This window comes from Benincasa hispida, chromosome 11, assembly GCF_009727055.1.
Source record: "Benincasa hispida cultivar B227 chromosome 11, ASM972705v1, whole genome shotgun sequence".
NCBI lineage: Eukaryota > Viridiplantae > Streptophyta > Magnoliopsida > Cucurbitales > Cucurbitaceae > Benincasa > Benincasa hispida.
In genome coordinates, this window is record NC_052359.1 from 67,030,997 (window position 1) to 67,056,219 (window position 25,223).

At 34.0% G+C, this 25,223-nt stretch overlaps 1 protein-coding gene across 1 annotated transcript; it reads right to left on the reverse strand.

The window, feature by feature from the left end:
* Positions 1-3,904: 3,904 nt before the first annotated feature.
* On the reverse strand, positions 3,905-25,223 carry LOC120090358 (ubiquitin carboxyl-terminal hydrolase 12). The gene is made up of 32 exons (XM_039047968.1): positions 25,052-25,223; positions 24,726-24,789; positions 24,362-24,506; positions 24,106-24,263; positions 21,084-21,349; positions 20,793-21,011; positions 20,525-20,633; positions 20,324-20,439; positions 19,691-19,789; positions 19,479-19,588; positions 18,352-18,426; positions 15,777-15,855; positions 15,516-15,662; positions 15,346-15,426; positions 14,971-15,090; positions 10,567-10,689; positions 9,852-9,929; positions 9,151-9,239; positions 8,954-9,062; positions 8,776-8,844; positions 8,581-8,685; positions 6,851-6,906; positions 6,585-6,762; positions 6,398-6,499; positions 6,248-6,319; positions 6,025-6,090; positions 5,750-5,815; positions 5,451-5,537; positions 5,218-5,334; positions 5,041-5,115; positions 4,793-4,879; positions 3,905-4,585 (listed from the first exon to the last, which is right to left on the reverse strand). Exons 1-32 carry the CDS (start codon positions 25,079-25,081, stop codon positions 4,544-4,546), a joined length of 3,339 nt encoding a protein of 1,112 aa, XP_038903896.1. The 5' UTR covers positions 25,082-25,223; the 3' UTR covers positions 3,905-4,543.

Sequence of the window (25,223 nt, forward strand, 5' to 3'; positions counted from 1 at the left end):
GGTAACTTGGACAGTATGTGATTGACATACAAATAGATCGTATTCAAGGAATAACCTAAAAGTTTTATAGTATATGGATAAGGTTAGGTGTTTTATTTTGGTAACATGGATACAACCAATTTTGTAAGTGTTACAAACGATTTGATTCGAATTGTTCATGTGGAGACATGCAAGTGAGGGTATCCTATACAATGAATATGTATAAGACTAGGCCTTTGAATATATAATCTCTCTTTGTAACACCATTAACTGAAGAGATTAATATTCAAACAACATGTAAGTCGTACTCAATCTTGTTTGAGTTATAAACTCTTGCTCATAAGGGTCGTTATTTGATTTATATTGATAAAAGTTGTCTTAGTTACCAACTCAGTATGCCTACCATTTTAGAGACGATATCGAATGAGGAGCTAGAAACATAGCTTCACAAAATAGAATTCACTCCTTCTCGACATTAGGGTAAATAGAAAAGTTGTTTCCTTAAGTATTGATTCCGAGACTTGAACAATGATGCCTCACCTTCTCACTGGCCTGAGAGGGACTTTGTTTATTAGAGGATCAATAGTACTTAAGAAGCAAGAGGTAACTACAAGGGAAAAAATGGTATATTTGACCCAGCTGTAATTATGAACAACTTGTGAAGGATTGCATTACGTTAAATGGTTAAATCTGGACACGTAAATAATCTGTAGTTCATAAAAGTGTAGCTTTGACTCTTTAGTGGAGTGTCCCATGAATGTTGATTAATTTAATTTAAAGAGTTTAATTAGTTAATCTTGTATCATTGGAAGTTATAGCTGTAGGTCCATTAGATCCCTCTACTAGCTCACAAGTGGATTAGACAAGGAGATTTAATGTTGAAAGAATTTGAAGTGTTCAAGTCATTTTAAGGGAATTAATGTTAATAGTATATGATATAATTAATAAAATGTGTTATATATATATATGTTATAATATAAAGTTAATTTTAAATTAGATTCAAATTTAAACTTTATAATATGAGAGTATTAATATTTGAATTTTATATTAAATTAATGTGAATAAGATTCATATTAAAATTATAGGTTAAAATTAATGTGAATGAGATTCATATTAAAATTATAAGTTAGAGAGAAAAATACATATTTAAATTTGATTTAAATATATATTTAATAAAAAATAATTAATTAAATTAACAATGAGTTATTTGTTTGAATTAAAATTAATAATCAAATAACTCCTGGGAGGTTGAGGGGAGTCAACTCTCCCAACTTTATTGGTGTATATCTCCCTGTAAAGAGAGAAGTGTGTGCATGAAAATTATACACATAAGAGAAAGATCATCAGGTCCGCCCGGTTGGGCTCAACCTCAGAGAAAGGTTGAGTGAACAGGAAAGGGAGGCCTTTCGCCGGCTAATGTCTTCCAAGGAGTATCGGGGGGTGGAACGGCAAATGAACCTTTTTAATTCTCTACTCTCTCTCACTCAATCACTCTCCAAAAAGGCTACATCTCCAGAGAAGTGTTTCTCAAAAGAAAGAGAAACAAGAGAATAATGGGGAAGACCATTTGGTGGTATTCGTTTTTTGTATGTGTTGTATTCACTTCTCCTACATTTGGATATCACCATGCAGACACGAGATCAAAACAAAGCGATAAAATGCTTCGGTTGGGGATTCGATCCCTTCAAGTCCATATATGTTGGTTACTCGTTTTCATACATCATAGGCATGGACGTTATCATGGAAAGCATGAACAATATTTATACCATATAGTGCCTATAGAGAAACCAGAGGCACCAGAGGAACCTAAAGTTAAAGATCCATGATAAAATCTAACTCAAAATCGGTGACCTCCGTCTTGTGAGACTCATTAATTTTTTTCATTCATTTTATGGTTGCGAAAGATTGAATTATTGTATTGATATTGACATTTCAATTACAATTGATTTTTTTCTTAATTTTAAAGTAAAGTAAGTACATATTTTCAAAATTACTAAAAAAAAATACAAATGGCAAAAAAAATATTATAATGGAAGTGATAAATGTGCTAAGTAATTGCATGACTATAAAAATATTGTTACAATAAAAAAAAAAAATGTGAAAAAATTGCAGGTTAAAAATAAGGTTTAACATATCGTTAGTGGAAATATCAAGGTCTTAAGAAATTTAAAAAAACAACAAATTTTATAAATAAATTAAAATGAGTAAATAAGCCTTTTATGTTTGTTCTTTTTAAAAAAACAAGTTAACAACTTAACATCAAACCCAATGAAAATATTCATAAAAAATATCCCCTTTCATCCTTTACCGTTGGAGATACAATATGATATAGTGAAAGAAATATTTAGAGAATTTGAAAATTAAATGAAGAAGGTGAGAGAGCCTGCGGTAACTATTACAAATTCTCTACGTTAACGAGCAAGAAAAGGCCTCTCTCTCTCTCTTGAAACTTAGCCACCTCCATTTGAAGTAACTTCCCAGAAACGGAAGCTAAATCAGTTGCAGGCTATAATGTAGAATATGCGTCGGATGCGATCCTTAATAGTCCATTGTTGACAAAATTCTGAAACCCTACTCCGAGAGATGTTGTACGGTCATCCAGACTCAAAATCAGCGCGGGAAGAAGACGATCAATCCATTCCTCCAAAATCATGCTCCGCGAACGTCCCCCCCCCCCCCCCCCCCCCCCCCCCCCCCCTTATTTGGTAGATTATTTAAATTAGAATAAAATTTAATATGGCAACGTCAAATCCCTTTTTTAAATAAAATAAAATAAAATAAAATCAATTGAGAAGTCTGACCCACTACTACAAATATTTAGTTAGTTTCAAAATCACTATATTTTTTTAAATACTTTTTAAATCAACTATTTATTTAATTTTACCTTTTGAAACACTGTTAAATGTATTTTCAACCATTTTTATAAAAAAAAATTAAATAAAAAAATATTTCTAAAAAATATTTTTTTTCTCTAGTCAATCCAAATAGACTCATAAATCTATTATTAAAAAAATGATAATAGTCTAATCCATCACTTATAGACTTTATTGTATTTGTAATTTTTTTAAATATTATTTTTCACTTAATCATTAATCTTAAAAATGCTATCTGTTACCATTATCTAATAACACAAATACGAAGAATGATGATTAAATCACCATAGCAATAAAAATTTATTAATTGATTTTAATGGAAAATTCAAATTTATTGTTTTTAATATCACCAAAATGGTTAACAAAATCATGATTTTCTTTTCATGCTAGGAACTTTTTTTTATTAGTACAATAATAGGGGAGAATTCAGAACCGTGCTCACTTGAACTTTAAAAAAGGGTTCCTCATGATATTACTACTTTAAAAACTGTAATTCTATAATGTTCGCACTCACACTTTCACATCCATTATACGTATTTTCTTTTAATTTGAAATACAAATATCCATTATAATATGAAAGTGAATTTGAATTTTGACTTCATAAAGAAAATGTCAAACCTTAACAAGTTCCTAAACTTTCAATTGTCTAATCAATTCATCCCTAAACATTCAATATTGCTTCCAATTCCTTGATATTTTCACCACTTTTAAAAATTTACAAATTTGTTAGATCTTGCATCTTCATGAATCTTAGAAACCATTGAATAAAGTGTACACACTTACCTTACACAAAATTAAAAATAACTTTTTTTTTTAGTACAAACACTTATTAGACAAAACTAATAGTGGGTTTAATGTACTCACCTTAAGTAGGACATACTAAAGTCATAATAAAGAAACGAACAGGATTAGTATGACCACAGGACTATTAACACCTATATCCTTAATTAAGTCAGGTGAAAATGACATTCTTGAAATAGCAATTTGTGAAATACCCTTTTTTAAGAGGAACAAAAAAAAAAAACACAAAAAACACAAAAAAAAACACAAAATTAGTTGGAAAGGTTTTCATTAGTATCATTTAAATGGAGTCTCCCATATTGGAGGGAAATAAGCATGTTATATACTACACTGCAGTGCTGATGATGTACACAAGGGATTATAAAGTTTCACAAACTCATCTCATCACCCAAGGAAGCCAGCACCACCACCAAAATAGGGTAAAAATAATGAATGAGACAAAAAAAGAACACTGCCAACTATAAACTCAATATACATCCCCTCAGATGGAAAAAAGAAGAGAAAGGGAAGTTGTTATGTACCTGGTAAATTACACTAGAGACCTTCATAACCCACCAACCTTATATAAAGCTGAAGCTTTAATGAGTGCATTAGAGAGAAGGAAAAAAAAAAAAAAAAAAAAAAAAACACAATGGCAGAGCCCCAGATGGAAGAATCGAACAGTAAAACGCCCGAGGAAAAACTAACCTCCCCCGCCCGATTTTAAAACGAAAAAGGAAAAGGAAAACAAAACTATATTGCTGAATTCCTATAACTACACACTAGAGAGTAACTTCAATAGGAGCTTTGTTTCTTCATACGCACCTCTCATTCGCATATTCTACATTTCTTCCACAATTGACGAAGTGGGGACTTCATATGGCTGAAGTATTGGTAGAAGATGGCTATGTTCAGTTGTATATTTTCACAGGTTTCTCATATGTGGCACGGTTCTGCAAAACGTTTACGAGAATTTGACAGTTATAATAATGAAACCTCACACTATAATCTTTATGCCAAAATCTAACTTGTACTACGAAGCATGCACGAGGTGAGAAAATAGAAAGAAACCAGAAAAACCTGTTTGCAGTACATCATAATTAGTAAGCCTAAAAGGGTGATTACTAGCAAGATACCATAAAGATGGTTAAGACACTCACATGATTGACAGCATAAGACCTCTTGGGAGTGGTGTCTGAATGCTCCAACCCAAGGTACTGTTCCCAAGCACCGTAAATGTCTCTCCTCTGCATAGTATATTTGTACAAATTCAATACAATCTCATTTAGTCATAGTGAACAGACCAATAAGAGTAACTGTTCATAATAAAGTTTCGAAGGGGATACCAATCAGAACAATTGAGAACAAAACGAAAAATGTTTAGTATTACAGTTGAAGCAGGAAATACCTGAAAACGATTGGAGACGATGTCAGAATCCTGCAGATATTCTGGCCGCCCTAGGGAGAAAAATGCAAACTTCCACTGGAAATAAAGTTGGAAAAGAAAATAGAATTATGACACCGAAATCAATTGCATTGGAAAAGGAAAGGCAATCAACAGCAAAAACTAGGTTGAAGAGCCTACCTTGGAGAACTCCTCATCTGGAACTTGAAGTTTCTTCTGTATGCGAATTTTCACATCAGCCAAGGTCTCACCTTCATGAATGACCAAGAAAAAAGGTTCTCCAAAATTTTGTACTTGCTGTTGAAGAAACAATGTATTATAAAAGGTATGATATAAGAAAGCTTTATGAAGTTGTAATAATCAAATTGCTGGAAGCAATTTCAGAAAACTCAAGATGACCATCAATTTCGTACCATTTGGTTTTGTGCTGTCTCTTTGCTGAAGTGGTATACATGAATCAAACGGTCCTGAGGACCAAGGTTTTTCTCTTCTTCAGGGATCTGATATTCACATCAGAAATAATAAAACGTTAGCAACAAGTTTTAACACTAATAATAACAAACTGTCCGACTTCATATTCTTTTGGTTAAAGGTAATCCGCATAACTGCAAATCACCAAAACCCCTCAACAAAGGGTTTTGTATGTCTGACATCAAACCATATGGACCTTAAAAAAAATGATTAAAGTGCTAATCATGGTGGAAACACTTGCCTCCTCCACACGTAGTGTCCAGTATTGGTCATTTATATTCTCAATTCTTTCATTATGTGGAAAGATCTGTGAGAAGGAATCACAGTTACAATTAAAAGCATGAGATAGAGAGAGAGAGAGAAACAATATAACCAAGGCCATATATAGCATCAACTTCAGACTAATTACATAAAAATAGCACAAATATTTGATTAAAAGTTCCCTAAAAAGTAGATGATCTCATAAGAACTGAATTCAAGAGAAACTATTAAATTCCAAGTCAAGCATATCATTACCTTGTAGATCTTATGATAGAAAACTTCAAGTAACCTAAGTTCCGCATCTGGATGAGATAACTCAACCTGTTTAAGGTGTACTAAAAAATAAAATCACTGACGAAAGTGAAGGATTGTAAATGAATCGGGAACAATAACGGAAAATAACAAGATGGCATCTTTTTTCAATCAAAACTATAATTTTCATGCTTCTATAAGTGATTTGAAAGAAGACACTCCATACCTTTGTTTTAAGTAAATTAATAACATCACCAACGGTACTTTGTTTGGGTAATCTAATATTGTGAATAACCACCTGAAACAATATAAACAAAATTGCTCAAAGCCTGATGACAACCTGAAAAAGGAAATTGGTGCCACAAAGAATTCGCACCTCATCTTTTGTGGCATGATGAAAAGCAACCTTCAGATTTTTGAGACCTTGCAGTTCTGGCAGGGGAATGTCCAGGACTTCATAATACAATATATCAGACATCTGTCAACATGTAACCCAAATTTTAGCCCCAAATCATGCAATTAGGCAAACAAGAGTAAGGAATTAAAATCTAGAAAAAAACTACCTGGTTATAATGAACCAACATATCTGACAAATGATCTACCCCTCGATATTTGATAGGCTGTGGCTTAGGTTGCTGAGAATAGCAGTTATGTGCAGTCAATCTGATTTTGGATGGATCGTCCAGTCCAATTCGTTTTGCCACCTTTTCAACGACATCATCATAAGTATGAACTTTCGACCTATAGAAAGAGAAGTTATGCACATTAGACTGAGTCAACACTGAAGAATCGTAATCAAAACTAGAAAATTTCAGGTGGAATTACTTACAGCTCTAAGCAAAAGTCATCCTCCTTGGGTTTCTCTAGAGTTCGAAAATGAACAACCTAGAATGCAGAAAACCAAATACAAACATCAACCAATGTGTATCCCATCATTTTACAAGTCAACCATAAGCAACTACCGTTGCACATAACTGATACTGGCAAACAAATGCTGCAGCAACACACATAGAATTGACATATATTTCAACCATTCTTAAGGATCACTTACTCTTCAACTTGTGTGAAGAATCTATTCTAAGAGATTGCACAGACTGGCAGTAGTTGATGTAGCATACTATGTGAAGGCTACTTTTGCCATTTAGTTTTAGTTTTAGTTTTTAGATTTTTTTTAATATATATATATATATATATATTAATTTAGAAGTAAACAAAATTGTCATTGAAATAATGAAAAGAGATCAAGAAAATCAATACATCCTTGAACCAAGAGAAATTATTTTAGTTGGTTGTTAGTCTCATTCGATTAGTTAGCTTACATTCTCTATAAATAGGAGATTCATTGTGTATTGAGGGACTTTTAATAAGACGGTTTTTCAATCACAAATAACAAGCCTCAAGTAGTAATAAGAGCAAAAATCCTTGCTGAAATGAAAGACTAAGTAGACGGATGAAGATAAGACTTCAAACACAAGCATCTTCTGAAGCAAACACTTCAACTTCTAGAGAACCATAGAATCTACATTTGAAACAAAGAAAAAAGATCGACCATAGCCAAAAACTCTAAATTAGACCATTATTCTGACATTTGCTTCTGACGTTGGAATACTTTTCCTTTTCCCTAGCATGGAAGGAGAAAAGGATAGATCATCACTATTACTAGGTCTTTTTGAAATCTCCAGAACAGAAATGTCTTTCTTTTTTTCTTTTCTTTCTTTTTTTTTCTTTTTTTTTTTTTTTTTTTTTTTTTTTTTTTTTTTTTTGAGTACAACAGAAATATTTTTCTGTCGGAAAACATTAAACACATTTTCTTCTCCGAATAAAGAACCAAGAGCCACTTCAAACAAATCCTCAATAATAACACCACCATCTTGTAAATGGTTAGATAAGAGAAGTAGTTCCAATTCGAGACTACAAAAGTTTACTTGTGATTCATTATTAGAGTAAAAAAAAAAAAAGGTTCATTGAAGATTGACATTTTGCAAGCCCATCAGATGTGTTTTTAACTCCAACAGACAAAGTAGAATCTATTTGGCAACCTGAAAAGCCACCTGAAAAATTCGAAACCATTGGAGTAGGAAATACTGGCAGTTTGATTTTGCCTAAGCCTTCAAAGCAACAATTCATCTTGAAGGTTATTATAAACCTTATAAATAACAAGAAGGTGTTGGGTTTTTTCCCCCCAACTATTTTGAATATGTTTAAATTGGGTCCGAGTTTGTAGTTATCCATATTGTCTTCACTTGCCAGTAGATTGGTTGAAATTTATAATTATCATGTCCAAGTTAATTGTGTGGGTGTATCCAAATGATGTTTCCTACTCTCGCATCCTTTCTTAAAAAAATAAGAAACCCAAAAAAAAAACACGCGTGCACACACACTACTTTGTGTGTCAAATATTTCCAATATTAATAATAATTCAAAAATCTAATTTGCATGTCCAATATGTGCCAAAAAGTTTTGAGCACATCAGTGTCCCATTTGACTAATCCTACAAGACAAGTACCTAAATATTGTCATAGACTATCGATAACAATGCCAACCATTCAGGATTTGTACCTGACGATTATGTACATACTCCAAAAAGGATGGAACATCGGGGTATTTGCATTCTTCACTATCAATAGGGGATTTCTGAAAGCAAATAATGTCCCCATCCTCAATCTGAAAAGAAAAAGAAACAACAAAGGGATGACAGATGAGTGACAATTGTATGAGAAAAAGCAATAATATGAGCAATAAGCTAGCACCCACCTGACTTAGTCGAAATGAAGTCCTTTTATCTAAATGTTCACACATGACACAAGGCTCAAACTTTATTTCCTGAAAATCAACAAATGAAGTTTTGAATAAGAGTGATTTACAGATGAATGTGGTCAATTGGAACAACAAAATGTGAGGAAAGAAAAAGCAAAATATATCATGAACATACCTCAAAAAGTTCAATCTCTTGATCAGGATCAAAGCCTGCCATTTTATTTAACTTTTCCAAAATTTCAATAGGCTTTGTTGAACTCTTCACAAAAAGCCTACCTACATATCTGGAATGAAAAAAAAAAGAGGTGAAAATGTCATTATCCAGAATCGGAAGTTAACAATTATCCACTCACAGGTAGACATAAAGTATACCTCAGCTCTCCTTTCTCAGGGTCATAAAGCTTGAAGAAAAGAAGAATGTCGTCTTTATTTTTCTCGGGTGGAACAATAGGATGTAGATCCTGAAGAATGAAATCAAATTATTACAGGTTTAGCAGATATTATATATACGATGTGCACACAGGTATCCCCACTCCCCAAAAGAGAACAGGTTGAAATTGTCTGACGCATAACTCATGCTATTCATAATATTGGAAAACTATAAGTTACATCCATGAAGACTGGTAGTAACAAAAATCTGAAATTATAACCACGTGACCAAGAATAATTTAGAACACTTTGCTGTGTGAAAAAATCTATAAATATTTTTGCGTTAGCGATTATAACTCTTCTTAGCAACTAAAACAAACTTATTCCATCAGTAACAGTTTTCTGTAAACTAACAGCATTGGATAATAAAAGGACATGATTAACAAATTAAGCCAGCCGCACGGATCTTTAAAAACCATTTTATAAAATACTAAGGTGGTGTAGTTTGCAATTAACATCACCAAAAATACACTTGTACTCATTTTGATCTTTTTTGCTGTGTATACACAAACATTAGGACTACTAAATAATATGGGTCATACTTGAAGCTAAATCAAACAAAAAACATCTGAACCAAAGGTCTATCTAGATGGGATACCAGGTATAATCCACCCTCCCAAAAGTATAAATGAAAGAACTGTTACCAATCCAAGCTCTACTTCCAAAAACAACTTCAGTTCTGCGTTATTTGCTTTGTTGGATGCTTCTCTCAGCTGCCCAACCTGCAAAGGTGAAATTTACCCATTAGCCTCAACTGAATGCATGTTAGATAAGAACTATCAACAAACTATAATGGCGAACTACAGCAAGAATTGCAGACAGATCCAGGAACAAAAACAGGTAGAAAAAACGTCAATCTATCAGTAGCCAATCACATAACAGTGACATGAAAGAGTCTCTCTTTATAGAAAGAACAACTTTCATTGAGATAATTTGACATCCATATTTTCCCATAGTGACAAAAAAAAAGAACCTAATTTTTACGAGAATTGGAATTTCAACCCACCAAAGAAGCCCTCGAGTGAAATAATGAAGTAAAAGAAACTACAATTAGATAGACTCAAATATATACTATCAGAGAAACATTGGACACTACGATTCACATCACAACTAGATGCTAATATGTAAAATAATCCAGCACTTCATTTAACTATTATATTATTGATACATTGAAAATTATAACAAGCAAAATAACAAACCAAGATATAAGATGCTGAACAGAGATTACAAGATGGTGAAAATGACAATGAATTGTTCTGTTATATAAAAAAGACAAGTTGTATGCTTGCAACTACCAAATAGAATTCTGGGATCTTGCAACAAAAAAAAAAAAAAAAAAAGAACAGAGAAGAAATTTACAGATTGTGCTTCTTCTTGCAGAGTCAACGGCCGATTAGGACGATACGTGTGATTTTGTCGCTTTGCCCAAATCCAAAACCGCTGAAATTGCACTGGTATGCCATACTCCTTGGCAACCTCCTCCTGCAAACCACCACAAATCAAAATGGGAAAAGCAAAAAAATAAATAATAAGAGGAAGAAGAAATAAATTTTCAGGAAAGTAAAGAAAAGAGACAAATCTATTTTTTAATAGGAAACAAAGACGTATATTTAAGAAGAGACCAAGAACAATCTATAAGAGCAAGAGCTAAAAATTACCCTTCCCCAGCAAAGCAGATAAAGGAAAGCCTTCCCATTGTTAATAATCATTAGAAGACTATAATTACAAAAGAAATTAGAAAGATTTGTACACCACCAAGAGACACTTTGTTGCACCAAAAGCCAAAAAGACTTGAAACAAAAGGACTTATCTTCAAATAACCAGTTGTTTGTTTCCATCCAAAGGCTCCAATCTTCTTAGGCAAGCACCAAGCAACCCAAAGCTCCTCAAACAAGATGCCACCCTTTGGCCGCGAATAGGTAGTGGAGGAAGATGTGGTCAAGGTTTTCTTCGTCTCACAAGCGTAAACAACAAACTGAAGGGGATATCAACCAATTACAAAACTTTCTTTGGACATTTTCAAGCATATTCAAGCTTCTGAAAGGCAAGCACCATAGAAGTTGGAGTTAGGAATGGAGAACTCTACTCCTTGTTTCGTCCAAGGAGTTTTTGGGTCCCACGCCTAAAAAGTATCAACTCCATACTTTGTTAACTCATTAAATGGTGGGTCCCAGACCTCATAACTCCACTCCTTGCTCCAAACACCTCCTAACTTCCTTTACAGCATTGAAATTCCTTATAATTTTCCAGAGCGGATAGGACAGGCTCATCTCTTTTTTTGTATGCTTCAAGAAGGTGGGTTTGGCAGTAAAACCCCCAAATGCATTAATCTACCATTTCATTCTGCCATTACCACTACCCACGATCCAATCATTTAGGAAGTCAATCAAATTTACCAAATTCCCCAATTCTTTGTCAAAAGAGGTCGTCAAATCTCCAACTCCCAATCTTGTTGGTCATCAACCCAACATTCAGCAACGGAAGCTCCCATTCTAATGGTAATAAAATAAATATAAGGAAATTTGGTGGGCAGACTCCATACAACACCAATTGTCTTCCCACAATTTATTCGCTTACCATTCCCCATAACAAACTCCACAAACCAAACACTGTTTGTTTATCTTTCATAATACTCAATCACATCTACTATCGATGTCGTCCTTTCTTTTTAGAGATTTTAGTGGTCCAACCTCGTGATCCATCCTGTAGATAGCACAAATGACTCTCCTCCATAAGGCCCTCTCTCCTCATGGGTGAATCTCCGAAACCATTTCATCAAGGAGAAGTCATTTCTTTGGCAGAGAGAAAGAGAGAAAAAATCCCAAAACCATTGTACAAAGTGGGTAAAGTTTTCCATTTCCAAGGCACGAGATGAGAAACCAGTTTAAAGATATCACCATCCCGAACACAATCTGACCCTTTTCTTAATGGAATTGATCACCTTCGTAGGGGCTCTCATAATGGAGAGAAATAGCAAGGGAGGCTATTAAGCACCGTTTGGGCCAGGGTCAATTGACTTCCTTTGGAGAGAGATATCCCTCTCCATTTAGAGACAAATCCAAACGTCAGAAATTACTTATTGATGAAATAAATTGGGAGAAGGCTGGATACTTGGTGATCTGTGTTGCTTGAAAGATCTTTTAGAGATGAGATCTAAAAGGAGGCTGAAGGTCTTGGGAGTTGGGAGTTCCGGACAAAAATGGACTGACCATTATAAGAAAAAACTTGGAACATGTTGAAGAATGTTCTTGTTGAGGTGTTCCAAGATTTTCTTCAAAACACTATTATCAATATGCGCACCAACAAGACCTATATTTGCTTGATTCCTAAGAAGATCAAGGCCAGGAAAGTAGGGAAAATTTAGACTGAACAGCTTTATTTCCTCTCTACAAAATCATTTTAAAGGTTTTGGCCCAGAGACCACGGAAAGTGCTGCCACTTATTGTTCACAATGCTCAGTCCGCCTTCATTGAAGGAAGACATATTTTAGATGCTATTCTTATTGCCTTAGAATCCATAAGTGAATGGGTTTCTAGCGAAAAAGAAGGCTTCATCTTAAAGCTGTACTACAAGAAATCCCTATGATATGGTTGACTGGGTGCATCCTGATGCCTTTTTTTATGGAAAGGAAATGAGGCTTTTTATCTTGATGCTATTCCTGAGCAAAAAAAAAAAGACTGGTTAAAGCTGGAGAAGATGGATTTGGAGCTGTTTATCTACCTCAAATTTCTCTATGTTGATAAACGGTAGGCCGCATAACAAAATTTGTGCAAAAAGGGGTTTGAGGAAATGGGCCCCTCCCCCTTTCCTCATTTCATTTTTAGGGACTCTTTGATCCCCTTAGTTCAGTTTTGCAGCCACAGAAAGATCCCCATGGGTTTTCATGTTAGCCAGAAATTTGATGAATTAGGAAAAAAAACCTCCCTTCCCTTACACTATATACTATGGTGAGCTCAGTTCTGGGGCTTTTCAACAGAGAAACAGAGCCCCACTGGTTAAATGGCAATGGCAGGTGGAAGGTGATTTGTGGAGAAAAGTTCTTTCTCGTATTTGTGGTGAAGACCCGAAAGCTTGGCCGATGCTTGATCCTAGAGGTAAAGCGATAGGCAAGCCCTGGTTAGATATTGCAAGGAGTGACAACTTCTTCCTTTGGTTTCTCAGGTTCAAAACCAACCAAGGGAGTAATTTTGATTTTGGAAAGATAGCAACTTTGAGATGGAGTTTCCTTGTATGTTTTTTCCATCTAGTTGAAACAAGAAGCTTCGTTATAGGATCAAGCGATTTGTCCCGTGAGATTAGTTGAGATCAATGTTTTTAAATGCCCAAGGCGCAATGGCCCTCTGGAGCCTAAATGATGACAAGGCGCATAAAAAGACGCGGGCTTTTTTTTTTTGTAAGACGTGCTATATATAAAAATATTACATTAAAAAGAGAAAACATAGTTGAACTGGAAATATGGGGAAAAAAGACCCAAAACACAATGCTTCTAACTTTATTCTTTTAGTTAATAAAGAAAGAAAACCCTTGATTATTACTATTTAAAAATTTAATTAAAAAAAAAGCCCCAAGGTCTAGGCGCACACCCAAAAAGGCTTTTTAAAACACTATTCAAGATGTGTGCAAGCTAGCCCAACACTCACATATATTAAAAGAAAAGAAAAAAGCTCCGAATCCATAGACAAAGGATTGAGATCTTGGCCCCAGAAGAGGTCCTTTTGATAGGAAGATGGAGAGGTGGATCAGGTTGATAGAAACTCTTGATGTTGTAAGGTTGGATGAAGGCAAGGACAGAGTAGTTTAGTCTTTGAAGGTGGGGGAGTAATTTGGTGGAATTGTGCAGCAAGGGCTTTGTTGTGGCACATTTGGTCGGAAGAAATCAGCGGACGTTTGATGATAAGTTCTCTTCTTTTGAGTTCTCTGGTAGAAATGTACAGCTTACAGCTTCTTGGTGGGCTTACAATTACAGGAAGTTCTTTTTGTAATTACAAACTTTTTACTATTCTTATCAACTGGAAAGTGTTTTTCTAATCTTTTGTTGGAGGGGCTCCCTCCCGACCCCTAAGTTGTATCTTCCTTTTTTTTTTCCCTTAATATATTTTGTTTCTTATAAAAAAATAATAATTAAATAATTAAAAAGAGAAATATATTCAAAGAATACAAACTGCTAAAAGAGTAAGACATAAAGATAGGAAAACACTGGGGCCGAGATTAAAAAAAGTTAATAAAAAAAAAAATCCTTGAATAAACCACCATTGAGAAACCTTTCAACTCAGCTAAATCAAATCGATCATTCTCGATATCTTTCTTATCCTCAAAAATTCAATGACGAAAAAGCAAAATTATACCGGTATGAAAGACATGATTAGTATCAAACAACAAATCCTGATCCTCCACAAGCAAAAGAGAATAAAGTAAAATAAGAGGTACAAAGGAACAATGCATTCCAATTAATCAAAGAACGGTAATAATTACAAAAATGAACAGACAAACTTGGAGTGAGAACACCAAACAAGGAAGCATTGTAAGTAACAGACTTGAACTAGTTTTGAGGCATGGAATACCAAAGAAGTCTAGACAAAAACCACTATCTGACTAAAAGAATGAACGCTAGAAATACAAGTTTCTTTTCCTTCTCTCAAAAGCAAACAAATTATGGGAACGTAAGAATGAACTACCAATATGGAAGAGAGATAAAAACAGCTAGGGGAAGACACATGCAACATTGAGGTTCCCGACTAAGTCAATTTCCAAAAGTCCATGTACCTTGAAAAGATTGAAAGGTATCTGTTTCTGAATACGAAAACTGCGAACTTTATCATGATCAACAAGATCGAAGTATATATCCTTCCCTATTTGTTCTTGAAGGTCCACATCTCGTGCAACCTACCAGCAAATATCAATTCTCTCAGGCACAAATTATTCACAGACCACCATGGTCTATAATAAACTAACAAAATATATATATAATATATATATATATATATATATTAAGACATTAATTCCGTCATCAGTGAACACAAAGTCTTGATCTCATGAATTGAAAAGTATCTTATTTTACAGGTCAGCCGTTGATTATTATAGGTCTAACTCCTGAAGGATATAAATTGCCAAACATGAAAGAAAGTCAGAAGCTGCGACCTTGATAATTGCATAGAGATGGGCCTGTGCTTTATATCTTCTCTTGTCTTCCTTCTCCTCCTGCTCTTTCTTTAACCTTATCTGTATGGTGTTGAGAAAAGTCAGCCAGCTTCTATATATGTCCACACTTGATCAAGTTATGAAGAAATAATCTGAATAAATAAAACTACCCTAAGGTGTTCAGCTATGTCTTTCTCATCCACATTGCAAATTATTTTGTCCTTGTCACTTTCACGGATGTACACAAGCATATATGCATTAGAATATTTGGTGAACTTGAAGGGAGTATTGTTGAAGCCAGGGTTGGTCTGCGGCAACTGTCAAACATAGAAGTGATGGCAGATTAAAACCAGGTTAATTTACAAAGTGGGCAAACAGGTAAAGAGCTTATTTAAGGGGAACCAGATCTTTCATTAAGCAAGTTATATCACCTCTTCCTCACCACCATATTGCTCTTCTAATGCTCTCTTCATATCTTCTTTTGTTACTCGTTCATCGTCAAATTTGTACCTAACATAATGAAACTTGAACCAAATAACTGGCCGACAATGAAATAGTACTTAATGTATGCATTATAGGCACATTAAAAGTGTAGTAGGTGAGAGACTCAAGAAGGAACCATTCTCAGTAAATAAACCATGGCGAAAGAAAATCCCAAAATAGATACTTGAAAATTAAAGCTAAAATACAACTTTTTTCTTAGTATCTGAGAGTATCTGAGTACTAAATACTAATTAACAAGCTAATAAAATTTCACGAGGTAACAAAGAGGACCTTGATCATCTTTTATGGGCTATCAGTTTGCATTTTCTTTGGAGTTGCTGGTACAGATAGTTTGGGGTTTGTTGGGCATGACACAAAGACAGAGAACGTTCTCTCGAACTCTCCCTGTAAGGAGAAGAGTACAATTTTGTGGAACTGCAGCTCTTTTGCTTTTTTACGCCTGTGGAGCATTTGGAGGGAGAAGAATAACAGGATTTTTATAGGGGTAGAGAGATCAAGTAAGGATGTTTCAGAGTTGGCTAGATTTCACAATTCCTTATGAGCATCAGTTACTAAACCTTTGTGTTTATGAGCTTCGTCTTGTTCATTTGGATTGGAGCCATTACTATAGCTTGTACGACTGTATCAGACCCTTTTCCTTTTTGTTGGGCATGAGTTTTTTTTCCCTTATGCCCTAGTATATATTTCCCTTCATCATAATGAAAGCCTGGTTTCTTACATATATATACATATATATGCCTAAACCAATAAACAAATCAACCAAACACTAAACTACTTAACTGAAAACATAATCTAATATATTATTATCCCACATCATCGTCTATTTCTCATAGATGCCCGTGTATCCTTTCCCCTGTCCTCAAAAAATGTGTACCTATACATGCATAAATAAGCATTATTAAAGAAGAATAAGATCAACTCTTTCCAAGTATGGGAAAAGTTTGGAGGTGTCGATGAATCTTGAAATAGGATTTATTAGTGTCGAGTTTAAAGGGTGTTTAGGAGGTTGTAATGGGGTTGGGTTGGAATGGTTTGATTGGTTGGTTCATCTCGAGATCGCTAGAATGAACGCCTCTACTCGGTGCACTCTCTCCAAGCCTTTTGAAGTTATTTTCATTCAAGATCTATGTCTAATTTGGAGAGCTTTCATTTTTCCAGCATATGGTTGTCTCTTGTTTCTTTGTTGAGTTGTATTGTCTCTGTTTTGGTTATAGGGTCCTCTTTTGTCTTAGGCCCTCTTGTTTCCTTGATTATCTTACTTTGAGCTTTAGTCTCTTTCATTATATCAATGAAGAGGCTTATTTCCATTTCAAAGAAAAAATCAAAACTAGGATATTTTATTTAACAAAAAAACAAAGGAAAAAAAGCCATTTATATTGCATATTGCGAGTTAGTAGGCTAGTGTAGTAGTTAGAATTGAAAACTGAAATCAAAACTTTCCAGTTGATATATAACAAAGGAAATAGTGAGTATGATAAACTTTTTAAGCCAATGCAAGATAGCCCTTCATATTGCATATTGCAAGTTGATAGGCTTGTTAGAATTGAAAACTAAAATCAAGACTTTAAACCATAAAAAAAATAGTTAGTATGATAACTTTTTAAATCAATGCAAAATAGCCTTCTAGATTACATATTACAGATTGTGAAATCTGTAGAACCAAATTTGGGGATAGAAGAATTGAAAACGATATTTTTCTAATTTCAAAAGAAAGTTACGAGTTGATGTCTTTAAATTTTTTTAGTTAGGGTTCAAATCATATAGTTATGAAATCCAGTTTCTTTTCTTTTTTTTTTTTTTTTACTATGAGTATTTAGGCCAATTTACGCGCACCTCGACTAATCTCACATGACACCTACTACATTTGGGTATCAAGGAAACTCATAGGACATTAAATCCTAGGTTGGTGGTCATCATGTATCAAACACATTCCCTCTTAGCCCTTTATCAAACCCAAGCCATTGATTTACCACTAAGTCAACTCATGACGGTTGAAATGCAGTTTTTTTTTTTTTTTGTGAAACCAAAAAAATAATTAGAAGTTATATAATATCACAAGTTCAGGTGACGTGAAGGATAAAATATATACAAAAAAGTCTATTAATAATAATAATGATAATAACTTTTATTTAATTTAATTTAAAAACTATTTAAAAATTAAAAATTAAAATAATAAATAATAAAAATAAAACCAACCCTGCAGTCTAAATACGTATATGAAAAACCCAACCAACTCAACCCTGCACCCAAAACACAAGCTTCAACATCCTCAGTAATCATGTTTCAAAATGACAAATCTCACCGCAATCAGATTCCCAGTAATTCGATTTCATTTCATTCATCGATGGAATTCATTATGTTTCCTATTATACTCCCTATGATTAGGGTCTCTTTTGTATCAGTTTGGATTATATCATTCATCAATGTTTTTTATCCAAGAAATAATTATGTATCCTACTAAAAGTTGGAAATAATTTTTTTTTTAAAAAAAACATGCATTACCACTGATCAGATAAGGTTGGCCTGATAAAAGCATAATAATGCCCACCATGGACACCACCACTATGTACCAGCACACTGCATCAGAAAATTAAAACTAGTTAGATGTTGATTCTTCACATTTCAACAAATGAAACTATAAATAAATGCATGGGAGAAGGTTAAACCTTAACATAGCGAGTTTAGTTTTAGGATGTTCCATAAATAAAAGTGGTCAAAAGGGACAAACATTTACTAAGGCCCATTCTATTCTTTAGAAACAACCTTTCTTTCTAAGCCTTTCATGCTAGTTTTGTGGAAGTCGGAGAACCCAAGAAAAGTGAATATTTTAATTTGGATGATTTTGTTGGAAATATTAAGCAGGATAAATAGGGATTAAATAACATGCCATTCAAGCTATTTAAATTCAAGCTGCTTTATTCTGTGCCTGATGGATCTTCAGCTCGCTAGTTCTTTCATTGCTCCATGAGTGGAAGTTTATAGGAGGGTTGCTTTGAAAGGTCTGGGATGCTCTTGGGTTCTTGATAGGAACGCCGCAAAAAGATGTTTTATCTTCTCCGAGATCATGACCCAAAGAGGAAGGAAAAATTCCCATAGGTGAATCTGGGCAAGTCAATAGTGCAGGGTATATAGATAGAAATTGGAGCTTATTTGAAGGGAAACAAGCTATTAAGGAGAAAATATTTGATCTTGTAAAAATTACATGTGGTGTCATGGTTTGCTCTGTCCAAAGAATTCTGCAAAACTCTTCATTTGGTATTAATTCTGATTGGGAAGCTTTCTTTAAGAGTTATGTTTTGGATTGTGTTCATCCTTTCTTAGTATTGGTAATAACTAATAAACAAGAAACGAATTTTTATTGATTGATGAAAAGGAATCCAAGTAATTGGTTTCACTTTGGGAAATTTAGTTTCACTCCTGAAAGGAATTATTGTGTTTCAACTTTTCAAAATTTATTGAAAATTTATGCCTCTTTGTAAAATTTATTCACAATTTTTTTTTAAAAAAAAATACATTATGAAATTTCCAGGAACCATGAATCAGAAAACAAGGAAAGAAATTTACAGAAGTACAAAAATCAAGGCTCATGGTATGAAAACTCCCAACAGAGAGCAATAACAGGGCTATACCTATGAAGTGTGTAAAGGTTGCGAACGCTCCTATCTGCTTCTGGTGATAGATACTTGCCATTTTCCCTATCAAGGTCTAGTTGAAGAGGAAACTCATAGCGATCATTTATCTGTAAGCCAAAATCACTTTTATGGTTATTCAGTCCTGCAACAAATAATGACATGTCCTAGAGTAGTGAATGCAAAACCATGCTAATATTTTCATTACTGACCTTCACCATTGTATCCCGCATAAAATCGTACTCAAAACGCTTCAACTGGAGTTGGAGGACTGGAGGGAAGTCAATAAACAAGACGCCCTTCTTAGCTTCCTGAAACAGAGATTAAGTTATGTAGAAAATCAAATTGAAAGATTTACTTCCTACAGTTAGCTCAGAAAGTTGAACTCTCATATTTCTAATGTTCTAGATTCAAGAAAAATTTCACTTCCTTTGCATTTAAGATAGTCTGACCTTTTCAACACAAAATAGTAGTTATATGGTGTAATGAAAACAAACAAAAAAAATCTGGACAGTTTTATCCAGAAAGCAAATGAGCTACATATATCGTAGGTTGCCAATCTTTCAGATATTAAAAGTAAAATAATTTTTTTAGGAAAAAAACCATAAATGGAAGAAAATAGCTATGCTTTCATCAGAAACGACAACAAAAAACACCAAAATAAGAAAGAGAATTACACCAGATCCTACTCATCCTGACACAGAGCCTCAAAACTTGCTTTATCCTTAAAAGGCCACAATATACAAAGAATACACCTTCAAAGGATATTACCCTTAAACAACCACAAAATAAACATAAATACATGCAGAGAGGAATGCTTGAATCAAATCATCGTCAGTACAAACCTGCAAGCCATGCTCTTCTGCGTGATACTTGTTATCACCCTCAAGGCGTTCAACTTCCACATACTTATCAAAAGATGCATATACATCATTACAACCTTTCACATCAAGCTGGAGATCTGCCAATCCACCCAAAGAAAAATCCAGCTAAAAGATCTTAAATCAATTCAAAATTTCAAATAGTGTTTTCTCAACCAGAAGTACCATAAAATGATTCCTTTCTTGTAGATTTGTAGTCAACATTAATGCATTCTATGTAATTCATGTGATGACCCTCAAATAACTGCTGTATTGTCCCCTCCACAACAGTTCCCTGGACCAAAACCAAAAGACTAATTGTAAAAGGAAAGATAAATAATAGCATGTGGACAAGTTATGCCAATATACATTGGATCACGTCAATGCGCATAGGATCGACTATCTATATTTTTATAAGCATTCATCAAACAAATCCAAGTATCCTGTACTATACCTTCATTTTATCTTCAAGCTTTTCACACAAAACTCTATTGAGTTCTTGTACATCATGTTGCATGAAAGAATCATAAGTATCCCATCCAAAGGACTTAGTAAGCTCTTTAGTTGCAACACTGCTGGCATTAAATTGAAGTTTATAGAACAAACTTTGAAGAGCCAACGGGATGCTTCCTGAAGGCATGTCATTCTCGGTTGTCGGCATATGGTAAACAGCCTGGATACAGACTCAGGAATTGAGAAATCCTCCATAAGACAAAAAAGAAAAAGCTATGAAACTTTTTCCTACCTTTCTGAAGTAAGGTATATGGTAAAGTGTCTGAAGAAGAGAATTCATGTAACAAGTTGCCCCTTGGTTCTTAAGACCCACATACCCAGTTTCTTTCTTTGAATCATATGACCAGTAATCGAGAACCTTACGAACCAGAACCTCAGCTTCAACAATACATGTGTCATTTACAAGGTACCCTCGACTAGGATCATAAAGATCACTGAGAGGCATGAATGATGTAAAACCCCAATCACTTTCTCTAGCATTGAATTGGTGTTTTGTGTCTGCATAATTAAACATGAAGAGAGAAAATATATCGATGTTTAAATCCCAAACAATAAAGTTTGCATAAACAAGTAGCACTAGTTTTCCTTCATGCACAAAATTCTTCAATTTAAAGCAATCCCCTAAATAGGATAACATGCCTCTTATCAGTTTACAAACACATTAGAATTTATAATAGAAATCAATTGATAGTTTAAAAAAATGGTAAGAAACCCAACTTTCAATGAAAAAGTTGAAAGAAGACAAGAACATACCAAAAAAAAATTATCAAAAGGACAACAAAACAAAAAACAAAAAAAGACTCCAACCTAAAGAACAAGAACAAGCTTCCAATTACAAAAAGACCTAAAAAGGTAGTAAAAAAATTATAAAATAAAAAATGGACGTGGAGAAATTTTAAGTGACAAACACCTTGAAAACACTATTTCTTTTGTTCTCTTGGATAGGACCTTCTGAAAACACTAATTCGCCATCTTTTAGGACTTTTGGGATTGTGTTGGCTCGTAACAAAGGGTGTCATTCGATGTTTGAGGAGATACTCTTGAATCCTCCTTCTCTCTTTTGTTTTCTTTTTATTTATAAGAATCAATCTTTCATTAAGAATAAAATGAAATAATACAAAGGCAACCAAAGAACTCAACCCACAAAAAAAGGTGCTTTGGCTTTTTTCCTTATGCTGTGGACTTGTGGGTCATCTGGCTTGAGAAGAATAGTAAAATTTTTCGTGGGGTGGAGCGATTGGGAGACAAACTTTGGGATACAATTAGATTTAATTCCACTGTGGGTGTTTGCTAATACGGGATTTCGTAATTATCAGTTTAGCTTTATTCTTTTGAACTTGCCCCCTCCATGTAATTGGCCATGGGGCTATTGCGATTTTGGACTAGTTTTTTTTTTTTTTTTTTTTTGTATGTTATCATTTCATTAACACGTGGTTTCTTATCATAAATTTTTTTTAAAAAAAAAATTAAGAAATTAAAATTAATTATAATATTAAACTAATTTATCATATCCAAATAACATATCAAGTCTAACTCAATTTTTTCATTAGTGAAAAGGATTACATATTTCATATGTATATATATATATTAAAATAAAAAAGTTAAAAATAAAATAGGTATCTCCACCGGCCAAGGGCCAAATAATTATTTCTATAGTAACAAGTTGTGCGGAAATAAAAATCAGTAGTTTAGGTCCCAAGAAAAGTCAATCTAAAATTTAAATTAAAAAAAAAATAAAAAAAAAGGGTAATAATACGGTTATTGAATCTTCTTCTGCAAAGATGAGTACACAATTTTTAGAGAATGAAAGGAAAGATAACCAAATGGTTATATCATAAATATGAAAAATAAACACAAACAGCAAACTTTTAAATGCCATTCTAAATCATCCTCTAAATTTCTGGTGCACTCTTGACTATTATGGATTTCAAGGACAATCGCACGATTACTAGACAGAGAAGTTCAAAGGCAATAAATTCATAGTTTAATAAACAATACGACCTTTGTGTACATGCTCAAGAAGCTGACCTCAAATCAGTATTAACAATTATTGTCTTGTTGACATATTGACATGCAAATGTGAAATTTCACAGTACTTCCAATCTCCTTCCAAAATCCAAACATAGGTTAAGGTGCAGGTGGTCAAGATTACTACAAATTATCTGCAGGAAGGGGCTAAGGAGAGAAGCAACTGGCATTTAGTTAATTGGAGTATTGTGTCGAACCATCTGAGTATGGTCTGGAGATTGGGAATGTAAGGTGCTAAATATTTTCCTTCTATCAAAATGATTATGATATTCTTCCTTTGAGCCTCCAGGCATAAGATACTCCCGGGTCCTAATCAGGGACATTGGGCTATTTAGGAACACATAAAAGGTGATCCCTCATTTATTTTGAAGCACTTTCTAAAAAATTTATGGTTTATTTGGATGAGGAGAGGGTTCCCTTTTGATCTTCATATTGGACAGCCTTTATAGATCGTGTGATTGATGAGTGAGTTTCACTCCTATCTATTATCCAAACTGTCAACCTATTTCCACGTACAGCAAATATGTGTTGACCACAAAATATAGATACTTCTGGCATCATTGCTAGAAAAACTTTATACAATCATTCGAATTCTTCTCCTTCTCCATCTATGGTGAAGCTTCTTTTTTTTTTTCTTTTTTTTTTTTTTTTAAAACTATGGTTTCAGTTCGAAAGACTTTTGACAACACCTATATTTTTAATTAATACAATTTTAATTGAGAAAAATGAAAGAATACACGAGCATACAAAAAACCGAACTCTCTACAGAAAAGGAGCCCAACTAAAAGAAGGGACTCCAACTAAACAAAATAGAGCCTATAGAATAGTTACAAAAGGTTCTCAAAATCAAAGCCTAGTGGAATGCTATCTTCAATATCTTTGAAGATCGTGTTGGACATTTAGTATCATTTTCTATATTATTACCTTTAAATATCTATAGAAGTATAAAACTTGTTTGTACGAATCAATTAGGAAAAGTGGGGGAAGATATGTGAAAGCTTATTGACCATGCTTCAAAAGGTGGGGGAAAAGGGAGAGAAAATCTGAACCCAATGTATTTTTGTAGTGCTAGTTTTCGTCTAGTACTCACATTATCAATCAACAAGTGATTAAATTATTCTTTTACAAGGAACTACAAGTACCACAAATGAGAAAAGCCTACTCTTCTACATGTTAAACAGAATTGTGAAAAATAAATAAATCTCATACAATGGGAAAGTACTTACCCTTTCGTATTGAATACTTCTTATGAACCTGATTAACCACAGCCAAGCTGAATTGGGCGTATCTACTCCACCCGTACGGCAACGTTCCAGAGTCTGCAACATCCAAATACATTGACAGGTGGTCCACGTTGTTTCCTTTTGGAAAAACTAATATCCGCCTGATGAAACCAATTAACTCAAATCAAAAAAATCAACAACTAGCTACAGCAACTCCATGGCGCAAATTAAAGTTTTGAAAATGAGATATAGAATGTACCATTTATATCCGCCAACAGAAAACGAGTCAGAATAATACTTTTTCATGTTTAACCTAGAGAAGTTCTCGATTCTCCATGTGAATTTTATAGGTGGTGGATCCTCCACTTGCTGGTTCTCCACGGTGCCAGAAGGCTCCACTTGAGCTGTTGTAAAACAATCACACAAATGCATAACAAATCAAGGCCTCAATACAAAATGGGATCGTCATACGATAAAACTGAAGTCACACCACAAAACAAAACCTAACACAACCCAATCTTCCAGTGAATTGTAAACGCATTAACTTCAAAACCATGGCTAACTAAAAAGATCATAAAAATTCAAATAGTATAAAATAGTCAAGCAGGCTGAATATAATAAACCTTCCATAGGCTGAGGACCTTCCACTACATCCGAATGTGGCACAAGCATCTCCTCGTCTTCTTGCTGCGGAAAAAAACACGGAAATCAGATCTTCCAAAGGACGAAAGTCGACCCCACAAAGATGGAATCGAAACCCTAGTTCTATGGCAATTAAACAAAGCGAGTTATTGAATTCTCAACTCAATTTTATGTTCGAACCAAAATCAAAACCCTTAAGATCAAAATTTAAAGAACAGCAAATGACACCAAAACAAATAACCAAAGGACGACAAGTACGAACAAAGAAAAACCAAGAACGGAAACTAAAAAATAGTAGCCAAATTACATCAAGAGGTGGAGGAGTCATCATAGTCATTGATGGAGAGAAAATGACAGTCCGATCGACGAATCACAGAACAAGCAAACCACGTAGAAACTTGAAAACAGTAAGGGGAAAACGAAGGGGAAAAAAATAAAATAAAGCCTGCAACACTCGAGAGAGAGAGAGAGAGAGAGAA